Source organism: Cyprinodon variegatus, unplaced genomic scaffold (assembly GCF_000732505.1).
Source record: "Cyprinodon variegatus isolate N-32 unplaced genomic scaffold, C_variegatus-1.0 Scaffold658, whole genome shotgun sequence".
In the NCBI taxonomy this organism is placed as follows: Eukaryota; Metazoa; Chordata; class Actinopteri; order Cyprinodontiformes; family Cyprinodontidae; genus Cyprinodon; species Cyprinodon variegatus.
In genome coordinates this window covers 249,837-268,987 of record NW_015151111.1, presented here as the reverse complement: position 1 = coordinate 268,987, position 19,151 = coordinate 249,837, and the positions used below count along the sequence as shown (strand labels likewise).

Here is a 19,151-nt window from a genome sequence, read left to right as displayed (position 1 = left end):
ATATATATATATATATATATATATATATATATATACAGATCTTGGTTTGTTTTAGCTGCAGGTAAAATTCATTGCCATCTAGCTGCATAGAGGCAATTATGATCAAATGCATTTTGAAAGTTACAATTTTATTCATGAAAAAAGAAAAACTATTTTCATAGCGGATCAGGAAGGGGAGGTGGGGGGTTATCCAAGGTGTTTGAGAAAGATGAAGAAGGTGGGGTGAGGGGAGGGAGGAGGAGGGCAAATTGGGCGGACACATAAAAACTGTAGGGAGCGTAGATGCAGGATCATTTGGAGAGTCTGCTCGTCCTTTACGCACCGACTGTTCTGGAGACGGACAGGAAACCCAACTGCAGAGTCAGAGAGATGGCCTTTAGTCTTTCCTGAAGGATAAATGTGCTAAAAAAAAAAAAGGGCACCCGATTTTCCTCCAAGTCTTAATCTTTGTGCGCCTTTTTTTGTGTGTGTGTTTGTTTGTTTTCGGCGGAACGCCTGGACTGTTTTGAGACACCTTTTCTATTTCCATAGGAGGATACCTGCATCATTTACTGATGGTAAGCTCTCATCAGCTGACACGCACACACTTTACAGATTTGACAAACACAAGAAGGGGCTTTAGACCATTTAGGGAACCGTTATGGGAATTTATATGTGGCGGAAAGTCTGAGAAGATTTACGCGATATACAAATGAAAACGACTTTCTGCGAACTTTAGGGATCGCTGCGTTAAAGCGCAGATAACATGCAACAGGTTTCTGCTGGTTTCTGCGCGGAGCCTTGTGTAATGACAAAACCATGATAGTGAGGTCATTTCGAAACAAAACATTTCCCTGCGCTTGGTTTGCTTCCGATCTGCTTAAATATTTCCCCTTATTTAATAGAAAGAAAGAAAAAAAAAAAAGAAAACATACCGCCTCCCCCAAATGTGTCCAAATGCGTCCCCCAAATGAGTTCTAGGAAGGGGTTGGAATTACGGTCAAAAATAAGCTTTGATTCAAAAGTAAGTTTTAAATGTTTAAATTTAATCTGCGATTTATGTGATTACCAATATATCATCTCAGCAACGATGGAGCATTTAATCTGGCTGACTTCCAAAACATAACAGGGTTTCAAAAGATAACTTTGGTATAAAATTAAGGACATGATTTTGGTGCAAAAATGTGACTTAAAATACATCGTTTACATAAATGCATGCAAGCTAAAGTTAATAAAAAAAAAAATCATTTAGAAAAGGTAATAAAAGCAATTGCGGCCTATCATGAGGTCCTCAAAATAGATAAAAGGGGATATCATTAGGATTCAATTTAAAATATTTTACCATATGCTTTTAGCAATTGCATGGATTTGAAATGTTTAAACTTGTAGATGGAAAAAATAGACATTAAATGATTATTTCTTATTTTGTAATTTAAATGATAAATACCTGTGGTAAAGTTTGATCAAAATCAATTTGCATCTGTTGTTTCAATCCCCTTCCCTCAGGATTTAAATTAAAGGACTACAAGAGCATAATCAGTAAGTAAAAAAAAGGCAAAAAGCCAGAGATCAAAATTGAAAATCTATTTATTTTTCTATACACCCAAACGTAGGAACCCATACACACTATTGTGAGATTAATTAAGCTATTTTAAAAAGTTGGGGTCTCAAGCTATTATGCTTTTATTGGGCCTAGGCCTCTAAAGCCCTTGTCTTTTGTTGGCTTCAAAACAGCTAACAGTATTGAAGAACCTGTGGGACATGTTATAATCATTGCTAAATTAATTAAAATGCATTTACATACATTAAAGAGAAGCAAATTACCAACATGGAAAACCATAATCAGATTAAAGTTCAGTTTTTAATGATATAGTTTCTTCTATATGTCCTGCAACTCTTGAATGTATTTAGTTGCATATAAAGCCATAATAGTTCTTCCAAAATTAGATCCTGTATTTACAACAGACATGCTGCTGCAGACATCTTTAATGATAAAATCAGGTCATAGATCTGTTCCCGTGGCAACTTGTTGCACTATTCTCTCCCCCTCTGCCTTGCTCCCATCTTCCCTCCCACCATCCCTGTCAAATTCCTCAGGAAACACATCTGAAGAGCCATGTGCATAGTCTGATCACATTATCTTTGGTCAGAGAGAGAGGGCGGGAGAGGCAAAAGAAGGGCCGAGCTCGGCCAAGGGCAGTATACCACCACCTCTGCTTTATTCACTGCAGAAAAAGTCTACCTGCTGCTTGGTCTTAAGCGTTTTTTATGCATAGCTGCTTTAGTAAAGTTTTTGATTAAGAGGAGTTAGGAAGAGGTAGGTTAAGCCTCCAAATGTTTTCCTTTTTTTCTACTATGCTAGCAAACTTTAACATGCTTAAGTTTTTTTCTTTTATTTCAAGGTTTTTGCACAAGTTCTATTTATTCATATCATCATCATCACACCACTTTGAATTGCTGTCTGCTGTAGCCTACAGCTTTTTCACTGGCTGGTTACAGTTACAAGATGTTCTGTATGGTCACTGTTTTTCACTGCTATGAATCCCTGTAATCATGGGAGAGGCCCTCTGTGTACAATGAACGTTTGTTGTCAAAGATGTGCACTCACTTATTCTCTCTCTCACACACACAAACACACACAGACGCGTTTATCCCAGCACCCCATGGGTAATAGAGCTGATCATGTTCTGACCCCTCCTCTCTCTCACTTCGCCGCAGTTCTCACGAATATGCGATCGGCGGCACACATTTAGTGCAAAAGCTTAGACAGAACGTGCATGCGCACTCGATGCATCTCAGTCTTTTTTTTGTGTGTGTGTTTTATTTTTTTTCACCACACATTTGGATCCAGTGTCATGACCGAGAAAGAAAGGTCTCACTGAGGTCAGCCTAATGCCATTAGTAGGAAAAAAAAAATCCTTGATTGCATGTACAGTGAGCCATGGAAGAGTTGAGATAATCGCGGAGATACCAAACCAGGAACAGGCGCACACTGGGACACACACTATTTGTCATAAATACAGAAGGCTTCTTGGAGAAAACAATGATATGCAGAAGTTTTCTGAACCCTTAAACTAGTGTGTTTTACATTTTACACATCACTATCACAAAATCTCATGTATTTAACTTAAAATTATGTAAAAGGACAATTCTTTACAAAGAATGGGAATCCTTTAACTAAGATACCATAAATAAAAGTTGTGTGGACTAGGCTGAGCTTAAATATTTAATCTAAATCCAAATGGAGGTGTTCTACAAAGGCCTCAGAGATTTTTTTTGACATTTTGCTAAGTTATTTAACAATAACCCAAGCCTTGGATACCTCGCCATGCATTAGTCACTCCATCATCCAGATTGAAAAAGATCATGTATTAACAGCAAACTACCAAGACATGGCTGCCCATTAAGGCCGATAGCCTCTTGAGGAGCTTCGGGAGCTCCAAAACTCAATGTCAGTTGATAGAATTAGCAGACAGGAAAAAGTGACACGATTCAGAAACCTGGCATGTTGGGGTAAAAGTAAATATATGGCAGAAGATGTTCTGGCAAGACAAAAAGCTACAGGAAAAATTGCTGGTTGTAAAATTATATCAGAGTGAATACAAAAAAAACTATGATGATGGCAGCATGATGCTGTGGGGAAGCTTTAAGAAGCTTGCTAGAGTTGAAAGGTGTTTCATTAAACTATTTTCCCTATAAGGTTGAATGCAAACCCTTGACATGTTTTACAGATTCAAAAGGTTTCGTATCCACTACTCTGTGTACGTGTATTACAAAAAGTTTAAAAATCTTTAAGCCATGTCATTAGTTTTCCAAGGTGATGCTAGCTGTTATTCTGTTATGGGCTGAATGAACACCAGCAGTTTAATGAAGAGTTTTCATTCACAAAATTTATACTTTTAAAAGTATGACTCAGCAGCAGTCAATACTTGACATAACGTATTAAAGCATATTCTATTGTTTTGTGTAGATGAAGTAGTTCTGCGTTATTCCATCTTTTGCCTTCACATGAGTTCGTTTTTTAACCGTGCCTGTTTGCTGTCTGTGTTGAGGTTAAAACATTAGCGATCTGCTGTCTGTTTTGTGGCACATACCTCCTTACATTCCAGTTGCAGCAAATAGCTAGCTTACCCACAACCCAAAATGATAAGCCTTAAAGAGACACTGGGTCTCTCTGCTACCCGCCCAGACACACACACAAAAACACACACAAACATACGCACTCACATACATTCTCATGTGCTGGTCTTCAAGTAAATACCATGTAACAACCTCAAGTGTTTGCAGCCGCGTTCAGTTTATAACCACCCCCTCCCTGTGTGTTTTTTGACTGTATCTTTCAGGAACAGGGTCACTCCAACGCCCTGTTGCAGCCTCCCAACACCACCTAACATTTCCTGGAAGAACGTGTCCAATGCGTGCTCCCAAGAAACATGGACTGTTTTCCCATGCTTTCTTTTCTGTCGGTGAGTATGGAGACAGTGCCTCTTCAGCTTTGTCCTACAGCTTGAAAATTTTTAGAAATTTAAGAAAACTGTTTTTTTTTTCTGTCGCATTGGTCAAGAAATGAAAGGTGTTGGGATGGGCCTGTGAAGGATAAAGAGTGGTGTGTTTAAAAGTAATGCATACATCAAGAAAGCACAAAGATTTGCTCCATAAGTTGAAAATTTGCTATAACCCAAGGGCTGCCTCTTTAACTTGTGCAATTGAAGTGCAGGAGACAAGTGGAAGGGGTGGAGGGAAAGGAATTGCATTGAAAACGCTGGTGTGTGGCTGTTTACATTTGGAGGATGTCACAAAAGATAAACAAAAAGCAGTCTATCTGATGGTAGTCCACTTTACTGTAAACATGACTGCATTATTGAAGGTAATTAGTCTGCATTTAGAGGGGATGGGTAAATAGGGGAGGGGGGTGTACATTGAGAAAAAGGAAAGAGGAATCCTTCTTTCTTATTATGTCCTCTGGCCCATCTGCTCAGGTCAGACCATTTCTAATCTTTTATCATCCTGTTCCATCTGCCACCCCTGCCAGAGACATCATGATTCCTGGTAATCGAATGCTGATGGTCATTTTAATATGCCAAGTCCTGCTGGGAGAGAGCAACCATGCTAGTCTGATACCTGAAGAAGGGAAAAAGAAAATACCTGGCCTGCAGGGTCGTTCGGACACTCAGAGTCATGAACTGTTGCGCGACTTTGAGGCCACGCTGCTGCACATGTTCGGCCTCAAGAGGCGGCCACGGCCCAGTCGCTCGGTCACCGTGCCCCGCTACCTGCTGGACCTCTATCGGCTGCAGTCGGGGGAGGCCGAGGAGGCCGGAGTGCACGACATTGACTTTGAGTACCCGGAGAGGTCAGCCAGTCGAGCCAACACTGTGAGGGCCTTCCACCATGAAGGTAAGAAAAACAATGAAAGCTTCCACAACAATTAATCTAAAACAGAAATATATATATATATGCTGGGGTAGATATTAATAGAAGATCAGCTTTAGTAGAAGTAACATGCTTTACCATGGCAGGAGATTGCAGAGAATTTAGAGTAAGACAAAAAAATGCAAGAGTGCTCCACCCATCTCGCCATGACCAAAGAATCTAAGGATGTGGTCACCAAGCACAGTCTACAGAGAGTCATAAAATTCAGCTAGACAAGCTCCCAAGAGTCTAATTTGACAGAGCTCTGTGTGTTTGGTTTGTAACTAAAGGAAAAGGCATACCTTCATATTACTGACCTACACTTCATGCTCCACCCAGCAGAAGAGGGTTTTAAAAAAGTCTGTTCTTGGCTTGGAAAACCGAGCGCACTCCTCTCTCATGTCCCCAATTTAGCTAGAGGGCTCTTTAAGAAAGATCGTCCTCGCCATGCAATTATCTTTAATGCTACTCCGCAACCTTCTAAATAAAGGCCTCGCTGCAAACAATGTAGGTGCTGAGAGAAAAATGCTGCAGTTCTTATGACCGAGGCGAAACCAGTCCTAGGATGCTTTAGGATGCAAAGATGTGAAGCTTAAAAGAGTCCAGCTTAACAGATTTCAGAAGGATGTGCAGGTAGAATAAAAATGTTATATATTTGTTAGGAAGAAAAAGATTGTTTAAAAGAAGTGAGAAATCTATTAAGGCAGAAGAATTATTTTTCCCTTCATTAATTTAATAATTTGCTTTGTAAAACACACTGTGGGTTGCTGCCTTCCTCGTGTGTCCCAAAATCAGAGAGGCACACTGAGATTGATCAAAAGATGACTTAAGTCATCAAAAACAGTTATTTCTACTGCTCCTAAAATTATTTTATGTAATAATTATTCAAACGTCTTATAATAATTTTTCTGATAACCAAATATTGCAGTTTGATTTGTATATCCTTTTCTAATTTGAAGTTATTATTGTGCAGAATATTATCCGTTCTTCTGCTCTAGAGTAGTACATGTATAAGAAACTGATTTTTCCTGTAGAAGTAGTGGCGTTGTCTGCTGCAGTAGATATGCCACCTGTGACTTCTTAACTGCAGCTTCAAAGCAGTGTTTTCCTGTTACTACTATAGTAATGTGAATGCTGTAAAAACCTTGAATAACAATACCTAACGTTACACAGTACTTATATATCATTACTGTTATATCATTAATATCCATGACAATGACCTACTTATTGTTTTAATGTCTATACAGAGATCTGGTTAAACAAACAGAATTTGCCCAGATTTGTGCAGAACATTAAACCTTTTTTTTTTTTATTTCTCATTAGTTGTTAGATTCACTGAGAGTGTAACAAGCTTTGATTAATCATCCGTTCTATTCCTGTAGCCAATCAACAATCAGTTTTCTAAAACTTTGATTAGACCACTCTGGTTTTCTGCAATATCTTGCTCTAAAGGTATATTGCAATATTAATATGATCGATAAAAGGAAATTACAGTGGTCTGATAATTTTTTCCATAACTTTGTTGACAGCTGTTTCCATCTGTGATTGTAAGTTTATTTTTCTTGGTATTTTTAAAGTTGCATATAAAATGTTGACATAAATGACAATAGTACCGTATTATATTGTATATTTCCTGAATATTTCGTATTGCATCCTTTTTTTACTGGGTCTGTTAACTTTGGAAATATTTAGAAATTATAATCAGTGGTCAAACAAAAGGGTCTCTTGGTAGATACTACTTATTGGAGATAAAAAAACAAATTTTTACACAGTGCATCATCATTGGCAGTCACAGCAAAATGAATTGATGTATGATAAATAAAAAAAACGCCCCGACAAAGACAGCTTCTTTTGGTACCCTTAAAGGCCAACACAGTGGTGGCACCGTCATGCTAAGGTTCTGTTTGCTGCAAATGTTACTACTCAGTGAATGACTGAAAAGAAAAAATTATATAAAATGGTAAAGAGACAAAATATCAGCACCATTTCTTGTTTATTTCATTTCTCCAAAATGTATGTCTTCCTCCCTATCTTATAAATTAGTCTAAAAATGTTTGTGAAACTAGTTATTAAAAACAAAAAAAGCCAAAACATGACAAGGATTTTATTACAATGAAATTAATCATGTTAACTTATGAATATTCGAACTTGTGCACGGGTCTGTGCATCTTTCTACAAGCATATAACCTCACCTCCTTTGCTGAACTATCTTAATAACACGCTTTAAAGCATTTGAAGTGGGAGTGCTTGCTTTCATGGAAGCACGTTTGTGTGATAGTCTGACTCAGTCCAGTCCAAACCACAGGGAGGTAGAAGAGTCTGCAGCAGATGGATGGTTAGATGAGGAGACATGTTTACAGGAAAGGCAAAGTATTCATTGTGGATTTCAGCCTGGAAAATTATGATTTTTATTGACCAGGTGTAATGGAAAAAAAGAAATCCTTTTTTTTTTCTGTAAAGCTGTAAAGCAGACAAGACACGAGAAGTGTGTGTAAGCATGGACAAAAGCCTGAATATCCTTTGGATAAGAACGCACAGTATTCCCACGCAGTACCCTCCTTCCCATGGGTTTTGGATATATGAGAGTCTACTGTATTGTCTGACTCCTTAATGATTATTCATGATGAAAATGATAAATGTCTTAAGTGGACAAACAGCAGAGGCAATCAAAAGCACAGCAGGTTTCAATAATGAGAACCACCTGGGCCAGATTAGGGCCTGGGTGTGAAATAACAGGGGTGGATTGAGGAGGAAAATAGTAGACACAACATTCCTTTCCCCAACAATGGTGATCTTGCCAGAAATCTGCAGACTGTGAGTGGAACAGGGAGCCTCTACTGTGTTTATGCTGTAGCTGTGGTACGTTAATCACCACCCTCCTTGTAATGCATGTTTCTGCAAAGTGCCCCAAGAAAGGCACTGAGAGAAGGGCAGGGTAATTGTAAAAGAAAGGTAAAGAAATGTACTCATAATTTTTACTACCGTCAAGGCCTTGAAATACATGACAGTAGAGTGATATGAATTGACAATTCATAGAGATAAGAATGAATGATCTTAAGAGATACTTCTACATATGTACCTTATTTAATTTATCCTTTTGAACATTAGCAAACATCCCATACTTTTTCTCTTCCTTGTTTTCAGAGCACATGGAGAAGATCCATGAGCTGGGTGATGGAGAATCCATGCCTGTGCGCTTCCTGTTCAACCTCAGCAGCATTCCAGAGGATGAACTGCTTTCCTCTGCAGAGCTAAGACTCTACCGTAGTCAGATTAATGAGGCCACTGCTGACGACCAGAGCCTGCACCGCATAAACATCTATGAGGTCCTGAAACCCCCACGGCCTGGGCAGCTCATCACCCAGCTTCTGGACACACGGCTCGTCCGGCACAACGCGTCCCGCTGGGAGAGCTTTGATGTCAGCCCCGCCATCTTGCGCTGGACTCGTGAGGGCCTCCCTAATTATGGACTGGCTGTGGAGGTTCTGCATCTCAACAAGACCCCGCGCCACCAGGGCCGACATGTTCGCGTTAGTCGCTCGGTTGAACAGGAACCCGGAGAGGACTGGGAGCAGCTACGCCCTCTTTTGGTCACTTTTGGTCATGACGGGAAGGGTCACCCACTGACCCGGCGGACCAAGCGCAGTCCCAAACAACGGGGCCGCAAAGGCAGGCGCAACTGCCGGCGCCATGCACTGTACGTAGACTTCAGTGATGTAAACTGGAATGACTGGATAGTGGCACCACCCGGGTACCAGGCGTATTACTGCCATGGGGAGTGCCCCTTCCCACTGGCAGATCATTTAAACTCCACCAACCACGCCATTGTTCAGACACTGGTGAACTCTGTGAATAACAATATTCCCAAGGCTTGCTGCGTACCAACAGAGCTCAGCGCCATCTCAATGCTCTATCTGGATGAACATGACAAGGTGGTCCTGAGAAACTACCAGGAAATGGTAGTGGAGGGCTGTGGCTGCCGCTAGTACGCAAATTTGCAAAATCCTGGGCTTAGAACTCAGCCTACAGCAAAGCAGCATGGACTCTACAGCAAATCAGAAGGTCTTTTTCCCAAAAAATGCTCACTTGGACCCTTATTTATAACTTTTATGAGGTGTATGTTTGTCTCACTTTTTTTTTTTTTTTTGACAATATGATCATATATTTTGACAAAATATATATATATATATTTATATCTACATATTAAAATAAATTGAGTCCTTATTTTAAACATAAAGAAATTGTTTATCCTAATGTACATTGAATTGTATACATTTTTATTTTGTTTTTCTTCAGAAACTAATAATGGTAAAAAAGTAAAAAAAAAAAAAAAAAAACGCAAAAAAGTATTAGTTTGCTGGTAAATTTATTGCTTGCAAAAGTTACATGCGTCTTTCACCTGAAGTAATATGACCAAAAATTTCATTTTTAAACATTTCAAGGTATAAATTGACTATTATAAACTAGTGAAAAACGAATTCAGTTAACATCACTATGTTCATCTTAGGCTCAACTTAAAGTCATTGAAATAAAGTTGACAACAAAAATGCTGTCAATCTCTATCAATTTTGTGAAATGAACCTTGACTTTAGAGTTAAATTTAATTATTTTATGATCTGTTTTTGAAAAAACTAAGAGAGCTGGTCACAAGAAAACTTTCCAACTCCTAAGGATGCCCGGCTGGCCTGGGAGTCCTAAGGCTATACTTGAATTTAGATTTACAAATGCGCCAGCTGTTCACATTTAGAGACCTTTGGAGTTTGAAAGTTGTGTTAACAGTCAGCTTTTTGATCTAAATGTAATCTCATCCTCTGCTAGCATCTTAGCTGTAACTCGGCCCCAAAATGGAATTCTCCCTGGGGCCTCCTCCAGCTTTGGACGGCTCTGTATAGACATGACCTATATTCACAGAAAAGGAAGCCTTGATTATGTGATACCAGCAATAAATAATTTTAAAATAAACTTAATTTCTACACAATTTTCATTTATTTTTCTTTTATGTATCTTTTTTTCTAGTGGTGGGGTGGTGCTGGGGCTCTTGCATGGTGTTTTTGAAGGGGTTCTCAAAGCTAGTGGGTCTTTATTTTATTGGGCTTTGTTGTTCTCAAATTTCACTTTTAAGTCAATTAGAATAACATGCGGTGGATGTGACACTTGTTAATCCCATGCCAGTCGGGTTGTATTCTTCAGCCTCACTGTGTCGAGGAGGGGGGGTTATTCTATTGTTCCTGACATCCCCACATCATGAGGCATGATTGTGTCTGATGCCCTGATACAAGGCGGCTGAATCCTCAGAAGAATCAAAGGTTAGACGCTCTGTCTCCTGCTTTTGTCTTCCATGGCTCATACCAGCAGAGCAAAGACGCCTGTCTCCAACCTGTGCCCCATCAGACAAAAGGCTTCTCCATCACTTATTTACGAGCAGACGACTGGCCCAGTACATATAATGTTTTCAGAGAAAGACCTTAAACTTTAAAAGTCCCTCGAGACATTGGCTTGCAAATTCTGCTAGAGAGTAGCCATCTATACATCCAAGTGCAAATCAAAATTTGGATGAAAACAAGAATAATAATATAGTAAATCATTTAAAAGGTGTAGTTTTATAGTTTTAAACATCTTTATTAGGTAGAGTTTAGTTAAACCAAAATACTGATCATTAGAAAGTGCTCAAAAGGTGAGTCCCATTAATCCCAAAAAATGAGTTGTTCTATGGATGTGAGCTTTAAAATGGAACTACAACATACAGAGACTCTGGAAGTTGGACAAGATAAACTGAGTCGGAACACATGTAGGATATGCTAAATGATGTGCTCAGTGATCAGCAGTGAGAAGCTAAAATAGCTTCTTTTATGAGGGTCTGGCTGACTGCAATAAGCCATATGAGCTAGCAGCAGTATATGTTTTACATTTTATGTAGTGTATTCCAGAAATAAATGATGCATTATGTGTGGGGAAGATGTAGTAAGATTTAAAAAACTGTCAAAAGTGCAAATAAGATGTTCATTGCTGCAGAACTAATGTTGGCATTTGCTGGTGGAATATTTTTGTTTGGGGATTTGGACAAATGTTTTTTTTCATGACTTCTAACCTAACAATGACCAGTGAGTTCTCTGAGATTTAAAGAAAAAAATGTAGAGCTCTCAGCCATAGTATTTTATAGAGTTTGGGATGGTCCTATACCCTCATATTCAGAGGTGTTGAAGGAGAGGATGTTATCAAAGATCCTCTAAAAAAACAGCTTTTCCATGTATTCATCCTTTTTTTTTTCCCACACCAAACCAACCTGGAAGGGCTTTCTTAATCAAATTCAGGATCGTGTTTATTGCCGATAGGTTTGCACTTACAAGGAGTTAAAATTGGTGTTGATGGTGCAGGCAAAATAGATATAGATACTCCAGAAAAGATTCATCTTCATATCGATATTTCTGTTTCTAAGACTAAAAGGCAATGAAAAGTTTTAAATATCTGATGTTTCAGACTTCTCGAACCTTCAATATATTTTTAAGGGAACTTTCTTTATAATCTGTACTTGAAAATATCAACCTTTGAACAAAAATTAAATGCACAAGCATCAAGATGAACTCAAACATACCATTATGGGTTTAAATTACAATAAAGTGAAAGGATGCCATATTTTACCATTTTAAAATTTCGTGGCAGTGCAACGGTAGGAAAAAACCTTATTTTCTTCTACTAAGGTAGTTCTCGTTTTAAAGGTCGAGAACCACAGTTTTAGTTTATGTAATTGAAAAATTGTGGGATAATTATAGTTTTAAAAATCCGGAACTAGTACCGGGCTTTGGCCAGTGGACAGCTCATGTGAGGTTGCTTTTTTATTAAACAATCACATAAGTTTGTTTTTTATCCTGCTCAAGCATGCTCAGCCGCCCCAGGCCAACTAATTGCCCCTCTAGTTCTCTTTGATGCCTGCATATCAGCATCAAAAAGAAGGGGCTCTTAAATAAAGGGCAGGCAGAAGAATTTCATCTTGAAGTGGTTGAAGACAGAGGGGCTGGGTTGTGGGACGATATTTTGCTTCTTTTTTTGTCTACTTCCTTGGCTATAAAATTTCAACTGATCTATACTCAGGTTTTGCAAGAGTTTGCCATTTATGGTAGCAGTCCTTCATTATGATGCATACAAAGGGGATATGGTGGTTTATTGTACCACCTGGAAAGTAATATTTATAACTACAAAACCACCTCTAAATCTGGTTTTTAGTTTACTGGCTGTTTCAAGATAAGTTGTTAAAGTTTAGGGATTGTGCAGGAAATCCATGTAATCCTTTAAATGTTCTTAAGATATTCAGGAAATCAAGGAGCGTGACTGAGTGTGACCATGTGGGCAGATAAACAGGGAGAGGGGGTCAATTACAGAATGACTCTTATAAACAGATTGAGGGCTTTGTCATTCCAATGTGATGTGCCACTCAGTCTCCTGCAGAAACTTGTTCTTACGCAATTACAGGTGAGTCATTAGGCAGCGGGTCTATTGACACTGCTGGCCTAAGTATTGGGCTGAAGTCTTCAAAAAGGCTTTTTACTCTGACATTCCATCGTAAAGTAGAAGGAGAGTGTTTACAGACAGTAAAACCACCTCAGAAGAACAAAGGAGGACAAGTTCCAGTCGCATGGCTTTGTTTTAGTGGGAGCACTGGAAGGCTCTGTTGTGGAAATGTGTCTTTTATTTCTAGAAGTCACAAGATGTTGGAAATTTAATTGCGCATTTCATTGCATGCGCCTCGAAATCAGACTTCGAAAAAGTCATATGACTTTTACTGATAAGGATCGCTATAACTAGTCAGCACTGGAATGCCATACATTGTAAATATAAGAAAACTACTTTAAGCATAAAGTTGATGAAAAGTTTTTTTCTGTTAATTTTTTCACAATTTTAAAATAATTTCTGCCCCATTATTTGTGTTTACCAACCTGCATAATGAATTGGAATCTTGACGGAGCAATGTTAGACTGAGCCAATCCTGTTAAAATATTATCGAAACATCTAAACCAGATTCACATTTTCTATGAGTGAAAATTGGCCCTGGTGATGCTAAATTAAATATCAACATAGATATTTTTTTATATATTTATATAGAATGTTTTTTTTTGTGGGTAAAATAAAGAACTTTATTTCTACTTTTGGGTTTTGTAACACATGCACACACACAAAATAATCACAAATACAAAATAAAAAAAGCAGTAAATAACTTAAGATATAGAAAAATATTCTTTAAAACATTGACAATCTGTTGTAAAAATCTTTGAACTCCAGCGGTACCTCATTATTGTTACTAAAGAACAACAGCAATAAATGAAGCATTAATGAAAGAGAATATAGCAATGTAGCACATCAAATTAAACTGCAGAAATCTAGGCTACAAGCCAGCACAGATATTTTAAAACATGCTAAACACAAATAAAATGATATGCAAATAAAATAAAAGATGTAAAATGTAAAAACACCCCACAATAGCAATCCATGAACAACATTTCTGTTTCCATTGAGAAATGTGCTTAACTTTCCTCTACACCAAAGCATTGCAGAGATACAAGCCAATAAACAGCAACAGGCACCGCTAGGGCGGAAAGTAATTTAAAAAATATCTCTTATCTTTGCTCTTTCACAAAATTTAACCAAATCAACCTTGTGTTTCCAGAGATAATCTCATTTAATGCATTATATAATTTACAAAAACATGAGCTTAGGGTTCAAGATAATGAATCAGTTCTTGCAAAATAAGAATTACTGCTAAAAAAAATATTTACTCAAGAGCCAGTGAATGATTTTAGTGACATTAAGCAGCTGCAAAACCACACACTGCAAAAATCCAATTTAAAGGAGAGAAAAAACTTTCAAACTTTAAAGGTGTGTGGTGTCTATGTTTAATTAAATGGACAAACCAAGCCTGATTTTCAATATGTTTGTTTTTAGGCCAGATTTGTGTAAAATAATGTATATATTGTGTATATATTGTGTAAAATGATGTATATATTTGAAGTTATATGATGCTATCAGCTCTGAAAAGCCCTCACCTTTGGAAGAGAAATAGACGTCACAAACTTTCTTTTATGCTTTATAGTAGGCAAAATAATACTTTGCTTTACTGCAAAATACAACTCTACAGTAAGGAGGCAGAATGTTATTTTAATAGCACAGTGTCAGTGAAAGAATTTCACAAAGGATAACCCAACAAAATACATAGCAATACACAATACCTAATGAAAATAAATGCATAACATAAAAGCACAGGTCTCAGTAAAGGTTTTTTTTTAGTAAGAAGTTCTTTAAATGCATTTTGAAATCAATGCTATTCCCAAGACTAGATTGAACATGGCGTGTTTCTCACGGGGAAGACCAGTTTGTTTGTTCTGACCGAAGCAGACATTTCCATTTAAAGCCCTGCTAGTAATAAACTTGTTTAAGGGTTGGTAGCCTATTTGGGCCTATTTGAGAGGGTAGGAAAGAAGACACTATCTCCCCTCCCCAAAAACCCATTGGCATATTAGAAGCTAGAGATCGTTGTTATGGAGACTTAGCGACTCCAAGGTGGAACTCTTTACTGAATTGATCTTTTTTTTTCCTTTTCTCTAATCACCCTGCTCACTGTTTGTGGTGGGAAGATAAGTATGGGTCCTCCTCCAGTCTGCTGACTATTGGCTAAAACAAATGAACCTATGTTATATTTATACCCCAAAAGAAACAAATTCAGTTCCTAAAAACTGGAGCAACCCCAACCAAACAAAAACAACCTTTAAAGATTTTGTTTCAGTTTATTTTTAGTTTTTTATTTTAAAAGTATCAATAAATGTGCCATTCAGAGATGTCTAACAACAACAACTTTAAAAAGAAATATAGGACAAACTACATAGAATATTCAGCTTAGTTATCCAATAATGTAAATCTACCCAAAGTGAAGAGATCTAGATACAAACTCATGCTCCATTTTTTTGTTTTTAAAAAATGTTAACCATGTTGCATTTATCACTTAGCTCACAATCAAGCACTACTTCCCATTGTCCAATTACTTGTGATAAAACATGAAAAACTAAGGTTGTGCAATAACTTTTACAACAACAGCCCTAAATTATCAAGTGACCCCAACATGTACTACATTTAAGGGATCTTCAAATCGATAGGACCTAATGTACCGCATGGCCAAAATGTTCCAACATAGCTAATTCCAATGATGTAATCATGTCAATGCACTCTGAAAGAGATATTTTATTATAGAGTACAGGATACTGGCCAATCGGACACCACTGTCATACAAAAAGAGAGCACATAGTCTGAAACTTTAAAGAAGTATTCAATGATCTCTTCTTCGGCTCTTCTGCATCAGGAGGGGCTATCTCGATGACAGCTCATGTCAGTGCTGCTCCAGGTCAGGGCCTCTTGTTTCACTCTCCCACTCATGCTTCTGCGCACATGCATGGAAACATGCACACATTTCTTTATATGTTCTTTTTCAGGGTATATCATTTTTACACAAAGACCATACACATACACACAGTCACACACACTCACATTCAGATGTGAAACCCTAAACTCTTCCTGCTGTCCTTTTGCAGGGGTTATCTGTGTGACACCTCCTCTCACCCCAGCCTGTGGCTCATCTCCTCTCATCACACACACCTCTTTACTGGCACATGTTAGCCGGGACGCTTAGCAGTGCATTTAGGGGAATAAGGCTGTCATCGATGGAACACTTTGACCTCGAGGTCGGTGCTTATGCAAGCTTATGGAGATGCTAAAAGAGGCTGGATGAAGAGTGGTAAAAACAAGTAGCAATACAGGTTCTGCAACATTAGATGTGGTTGATAGTAAATTACCAACATTAATATATATATATATATATATATATATATATATATATATATATATATATATATATATATATATATATATATATATATATATAATAAAGCCCTGTTCTCGCATCTCGTCTATAGGTATATAGGCATCGGTGGTACCCATGGACATTGGGGCATTCGGGGCAGTGACCCCCAAACTTGAAGAGTGGTTATAGTAGATCCCTGGAAATGTCGGTCCAGAAGAGCGCAGATCTAGAAACAGCAAAGATACTGCACAAATATGGAGGACTGACTCTGCCATATATGAAAATAAATACAGAAATAAATAAATGCTCGATGAATAAATAAGCATGCAATTAATTGCCACCAAAAATACAATAAACAAATAAATGTGAGTAGAAATTAAATTATAAAGTGAGAAATAAATGTATATAACTCTTTTAATTAGCTTCTTTATTTATTTACCATTGTAATATTTACCTTATTTATTTTTTTGTCCTTTATAATATTCCACTTTATTTTTTAATTATTTATTTATGTGCATGTTATAATATTTTTGTCTGTTTTATTCTTCCTTTGTATTTTTTTTACCCTAGTTATTTCTCCGCCGCTATTTATTTCTGCCTGACCTTTTTACATTTCTGTATTCATTCCTGCCTCATTATGCAAATCAGAAGGGTGTGGCCTATAGAGTCAACTTTTGCTCATTGGTTGGTTAGCATTTTACTGCATCGGTCGAATCTACAGGAGGACAGGAGAGTCTGAAGTCATTAGAACGCCAGTAGGGACTCGTGTCCTTGCCAAGTATGTTCTTGAGAAGAACACAGGAAAGTATGGACCTGGTGAGAACGGGAGCACGCAGCATAAATCTGGGTCATTTGGAACAGAAGCGTTCCTTTGACGTCACCACATGCTTGGCTCGTCTAAGCTGCCTTTCTCCTCCTGTTTTTAATATTCTCTAGATAATAATGAATTCTGACTTTTTTCATTTAGTGGGGGAATATTAATTAACACAGTCTGATAAACACTAATCAAATGAACATTTTGCCAAATAAAACAAAAAAATTGCCATCAGAGCCAGCCGAGAGAGGGCTGCTAGAGATTGGCTAGGATTAGACCTGACTGGAGTTATCCTCGGAGCTCCGCTGGTTGCAGCGTTTCTCTCAACTTTTTTTTTTTTTAATGACGCAATAAATCTGTGAATGGGTCATATGGTGATGCTTAAAAGTGTAATATTCTTGCCTCAAATAATCTTAAACTGTACTTTTATTGAACAACAGCAACAGAAAAGAGAACATTTAACTCAATACTCTGAGCTCTGTGAGTTAAGAAGATGGGCCGCCAACCAATGAGCAGAAGTTGACTCGCTAAGACACACCCCTCCTTATTTGCATAATGAGGGGTATTTGCAATCCCAAGCGACAGCAACATCAAGAAGAAAGAACACAAGAAGCTTAAGAAATACCAAGGGCTGAAGGAGGAGCTAGAAAAGATGTGGAAAGTAAGAGCAGCAGTGGTGCCAGTGGTAATTGGAGCACTGGAGGCTGTGACCCCCAAACTGGGAGAGTGGCTTCTATATATGGGTGTTTTTCGAAACTACAGAACACAAAAACTGTAAAGAGAACAAATTAGATTTTTTCTTCTTCAAGGCAACATAGCAAAATTTGTCTTTCCACTTAATGACACAGCAGAAAATAATGACATGATTAATCTTTCCCCTCTATTCCTGTGCAATAAAGTGGATGGGATTCACAATGGTGATCAGAGCATATTTCTTCTTAATTGCTAAAAAGAATTTGTTTTATGTCCTTTAATTGTAGCACTAAATCAAGACTAGGAGATGTGAAAGCAAGAGTTCATGCTGCTATAACACCTTTAAGCAGGTATAGCATTGAGGTGACTATAGATGGTGTTTTAAAGAGCAAAGACTCTGCTGATGCCCACACATATTCACTCTCTCCAGTTCCTCTGATTACCAATGATAATGGGACTTCCTCTAAGTCTGAGCCAAATTAAGGAAAATGCAAATAGTTTGAAATTAATTTTTAGGCAAAATGTGTGCTGTTTGTAACAAAACAGACTGTAAACGGTTACATGAAGAGTCAGACAATTATTTCAAAATAACATTTCAACAGCTATGACCCTGGGGTGCAGTTAAACCTTAATGAGTAAAACAAGGACAGATGTTTAGAAAACAAAGACTTTCAAAAGCTCTCTGCCATTTTAGGTTCAGAAAAGTTTTTGTAAGCTAAAAGTGCCTAAGTGCTACCAACTTATTAACAGGCACCTTAGACTTAGACAAGTTTTATTGTCATTTGTGTATACCAAATGAAATTTCATTTGGTACAGCTTTCCTGACAGTAAATTAACATTTCCATTCCATACAGTGCAGCAGTGATCAAATGTTAACATTGTGGGAGAAAAAAAAAAACATGGTGCAAAAAAGTTCAGACCATTAATATATATGGTGGAAATATGGAGTATTTTTGATTTGGTGTTATATGTGTGTGATGCAGAGTCTGTGGCATGATTTACAGTTTTCTCAACAGTTCAGCAGTCTGATGGCAGTGGGGAAGACACTATTGCAGAATCTGCTGGGTGTGCATCGATTGCTGCAAAGCATCGTCTGAAAGGGCAGCAGGGAGAACAGTCCATGGTGAGGGTGTAAGGGGTCATTGATGATGTTGGTGGCACCTGATTTATTTTATTTTGCTATATTACAATAATATTAGCAGTTATTCTCCTTTTCTTTTTCTGCCAATTACATGCAGACTGCAAGGCCAAAAAAGCTTTTCAGTATTTGGTCATCAAAGATGGGTAATAACTTGTTGGAATTACTCAATATTTAACTTTTGGAAATAAAAAAAAATAGGAGTGGTTTTACTACTCTCTAGCATTTACTTTTACTTGATAAATATTATTATGAAGTATGCTACTCTCACAAAA

The 19,151-nt window shown here is 37.7% G+C and overlaps 1 protein-coding gene across 1 annotated transcript; it reads left to right on the top strand.

Annotated features, from left to right (window-relative positions):
* The first annotated feature begins 292 nt into the window (after positions 1 to 292).
* Positions 293 to 10,383, top strand: bmp4 (bone morphogenetic protein 4). The gene is made up of 4 exons (XM_015393806.1): positions 293 to 557; positions 4,323 to 4,445; positions 5,012 to 5,376; positions 8,536 to 10,383. The coding sequence occupies exons 3-4, from the start codon at positions 5,019 to 5,021 to the stop codon at positions 9,375 to 9,377; spliced, it is 1,200 nt and encodes a 399-aa protein (XP_015249292.1). The 5' UTR covers positions 293 to 557; positions 4,323 to 4,445; positions 5,012 to 5,018; the 3' UTR covers positions 9,378 to 10,383.
* The last annotated feature ends 8,768 nt before the right edge of the window (positions 10,384 to 19,151 follow it).

Bases quoted from the DNA above. Each gene is read 5' to 3' on its own strand.
- bmp4 (XM_015393806.1), top strand. From the start codon at position 5,019: ATGATTCCTGGTAATCGAATGCTGATGGTCATTTTAATATGCCAAGTC. The intron at 5,377-8,535 runs GTAAGAAAAACA...CCTTGTTTTCAG, and splicing joins GAGGGCCTTCCACCATGAAG to AGCACATGGAGAAGATCCAT.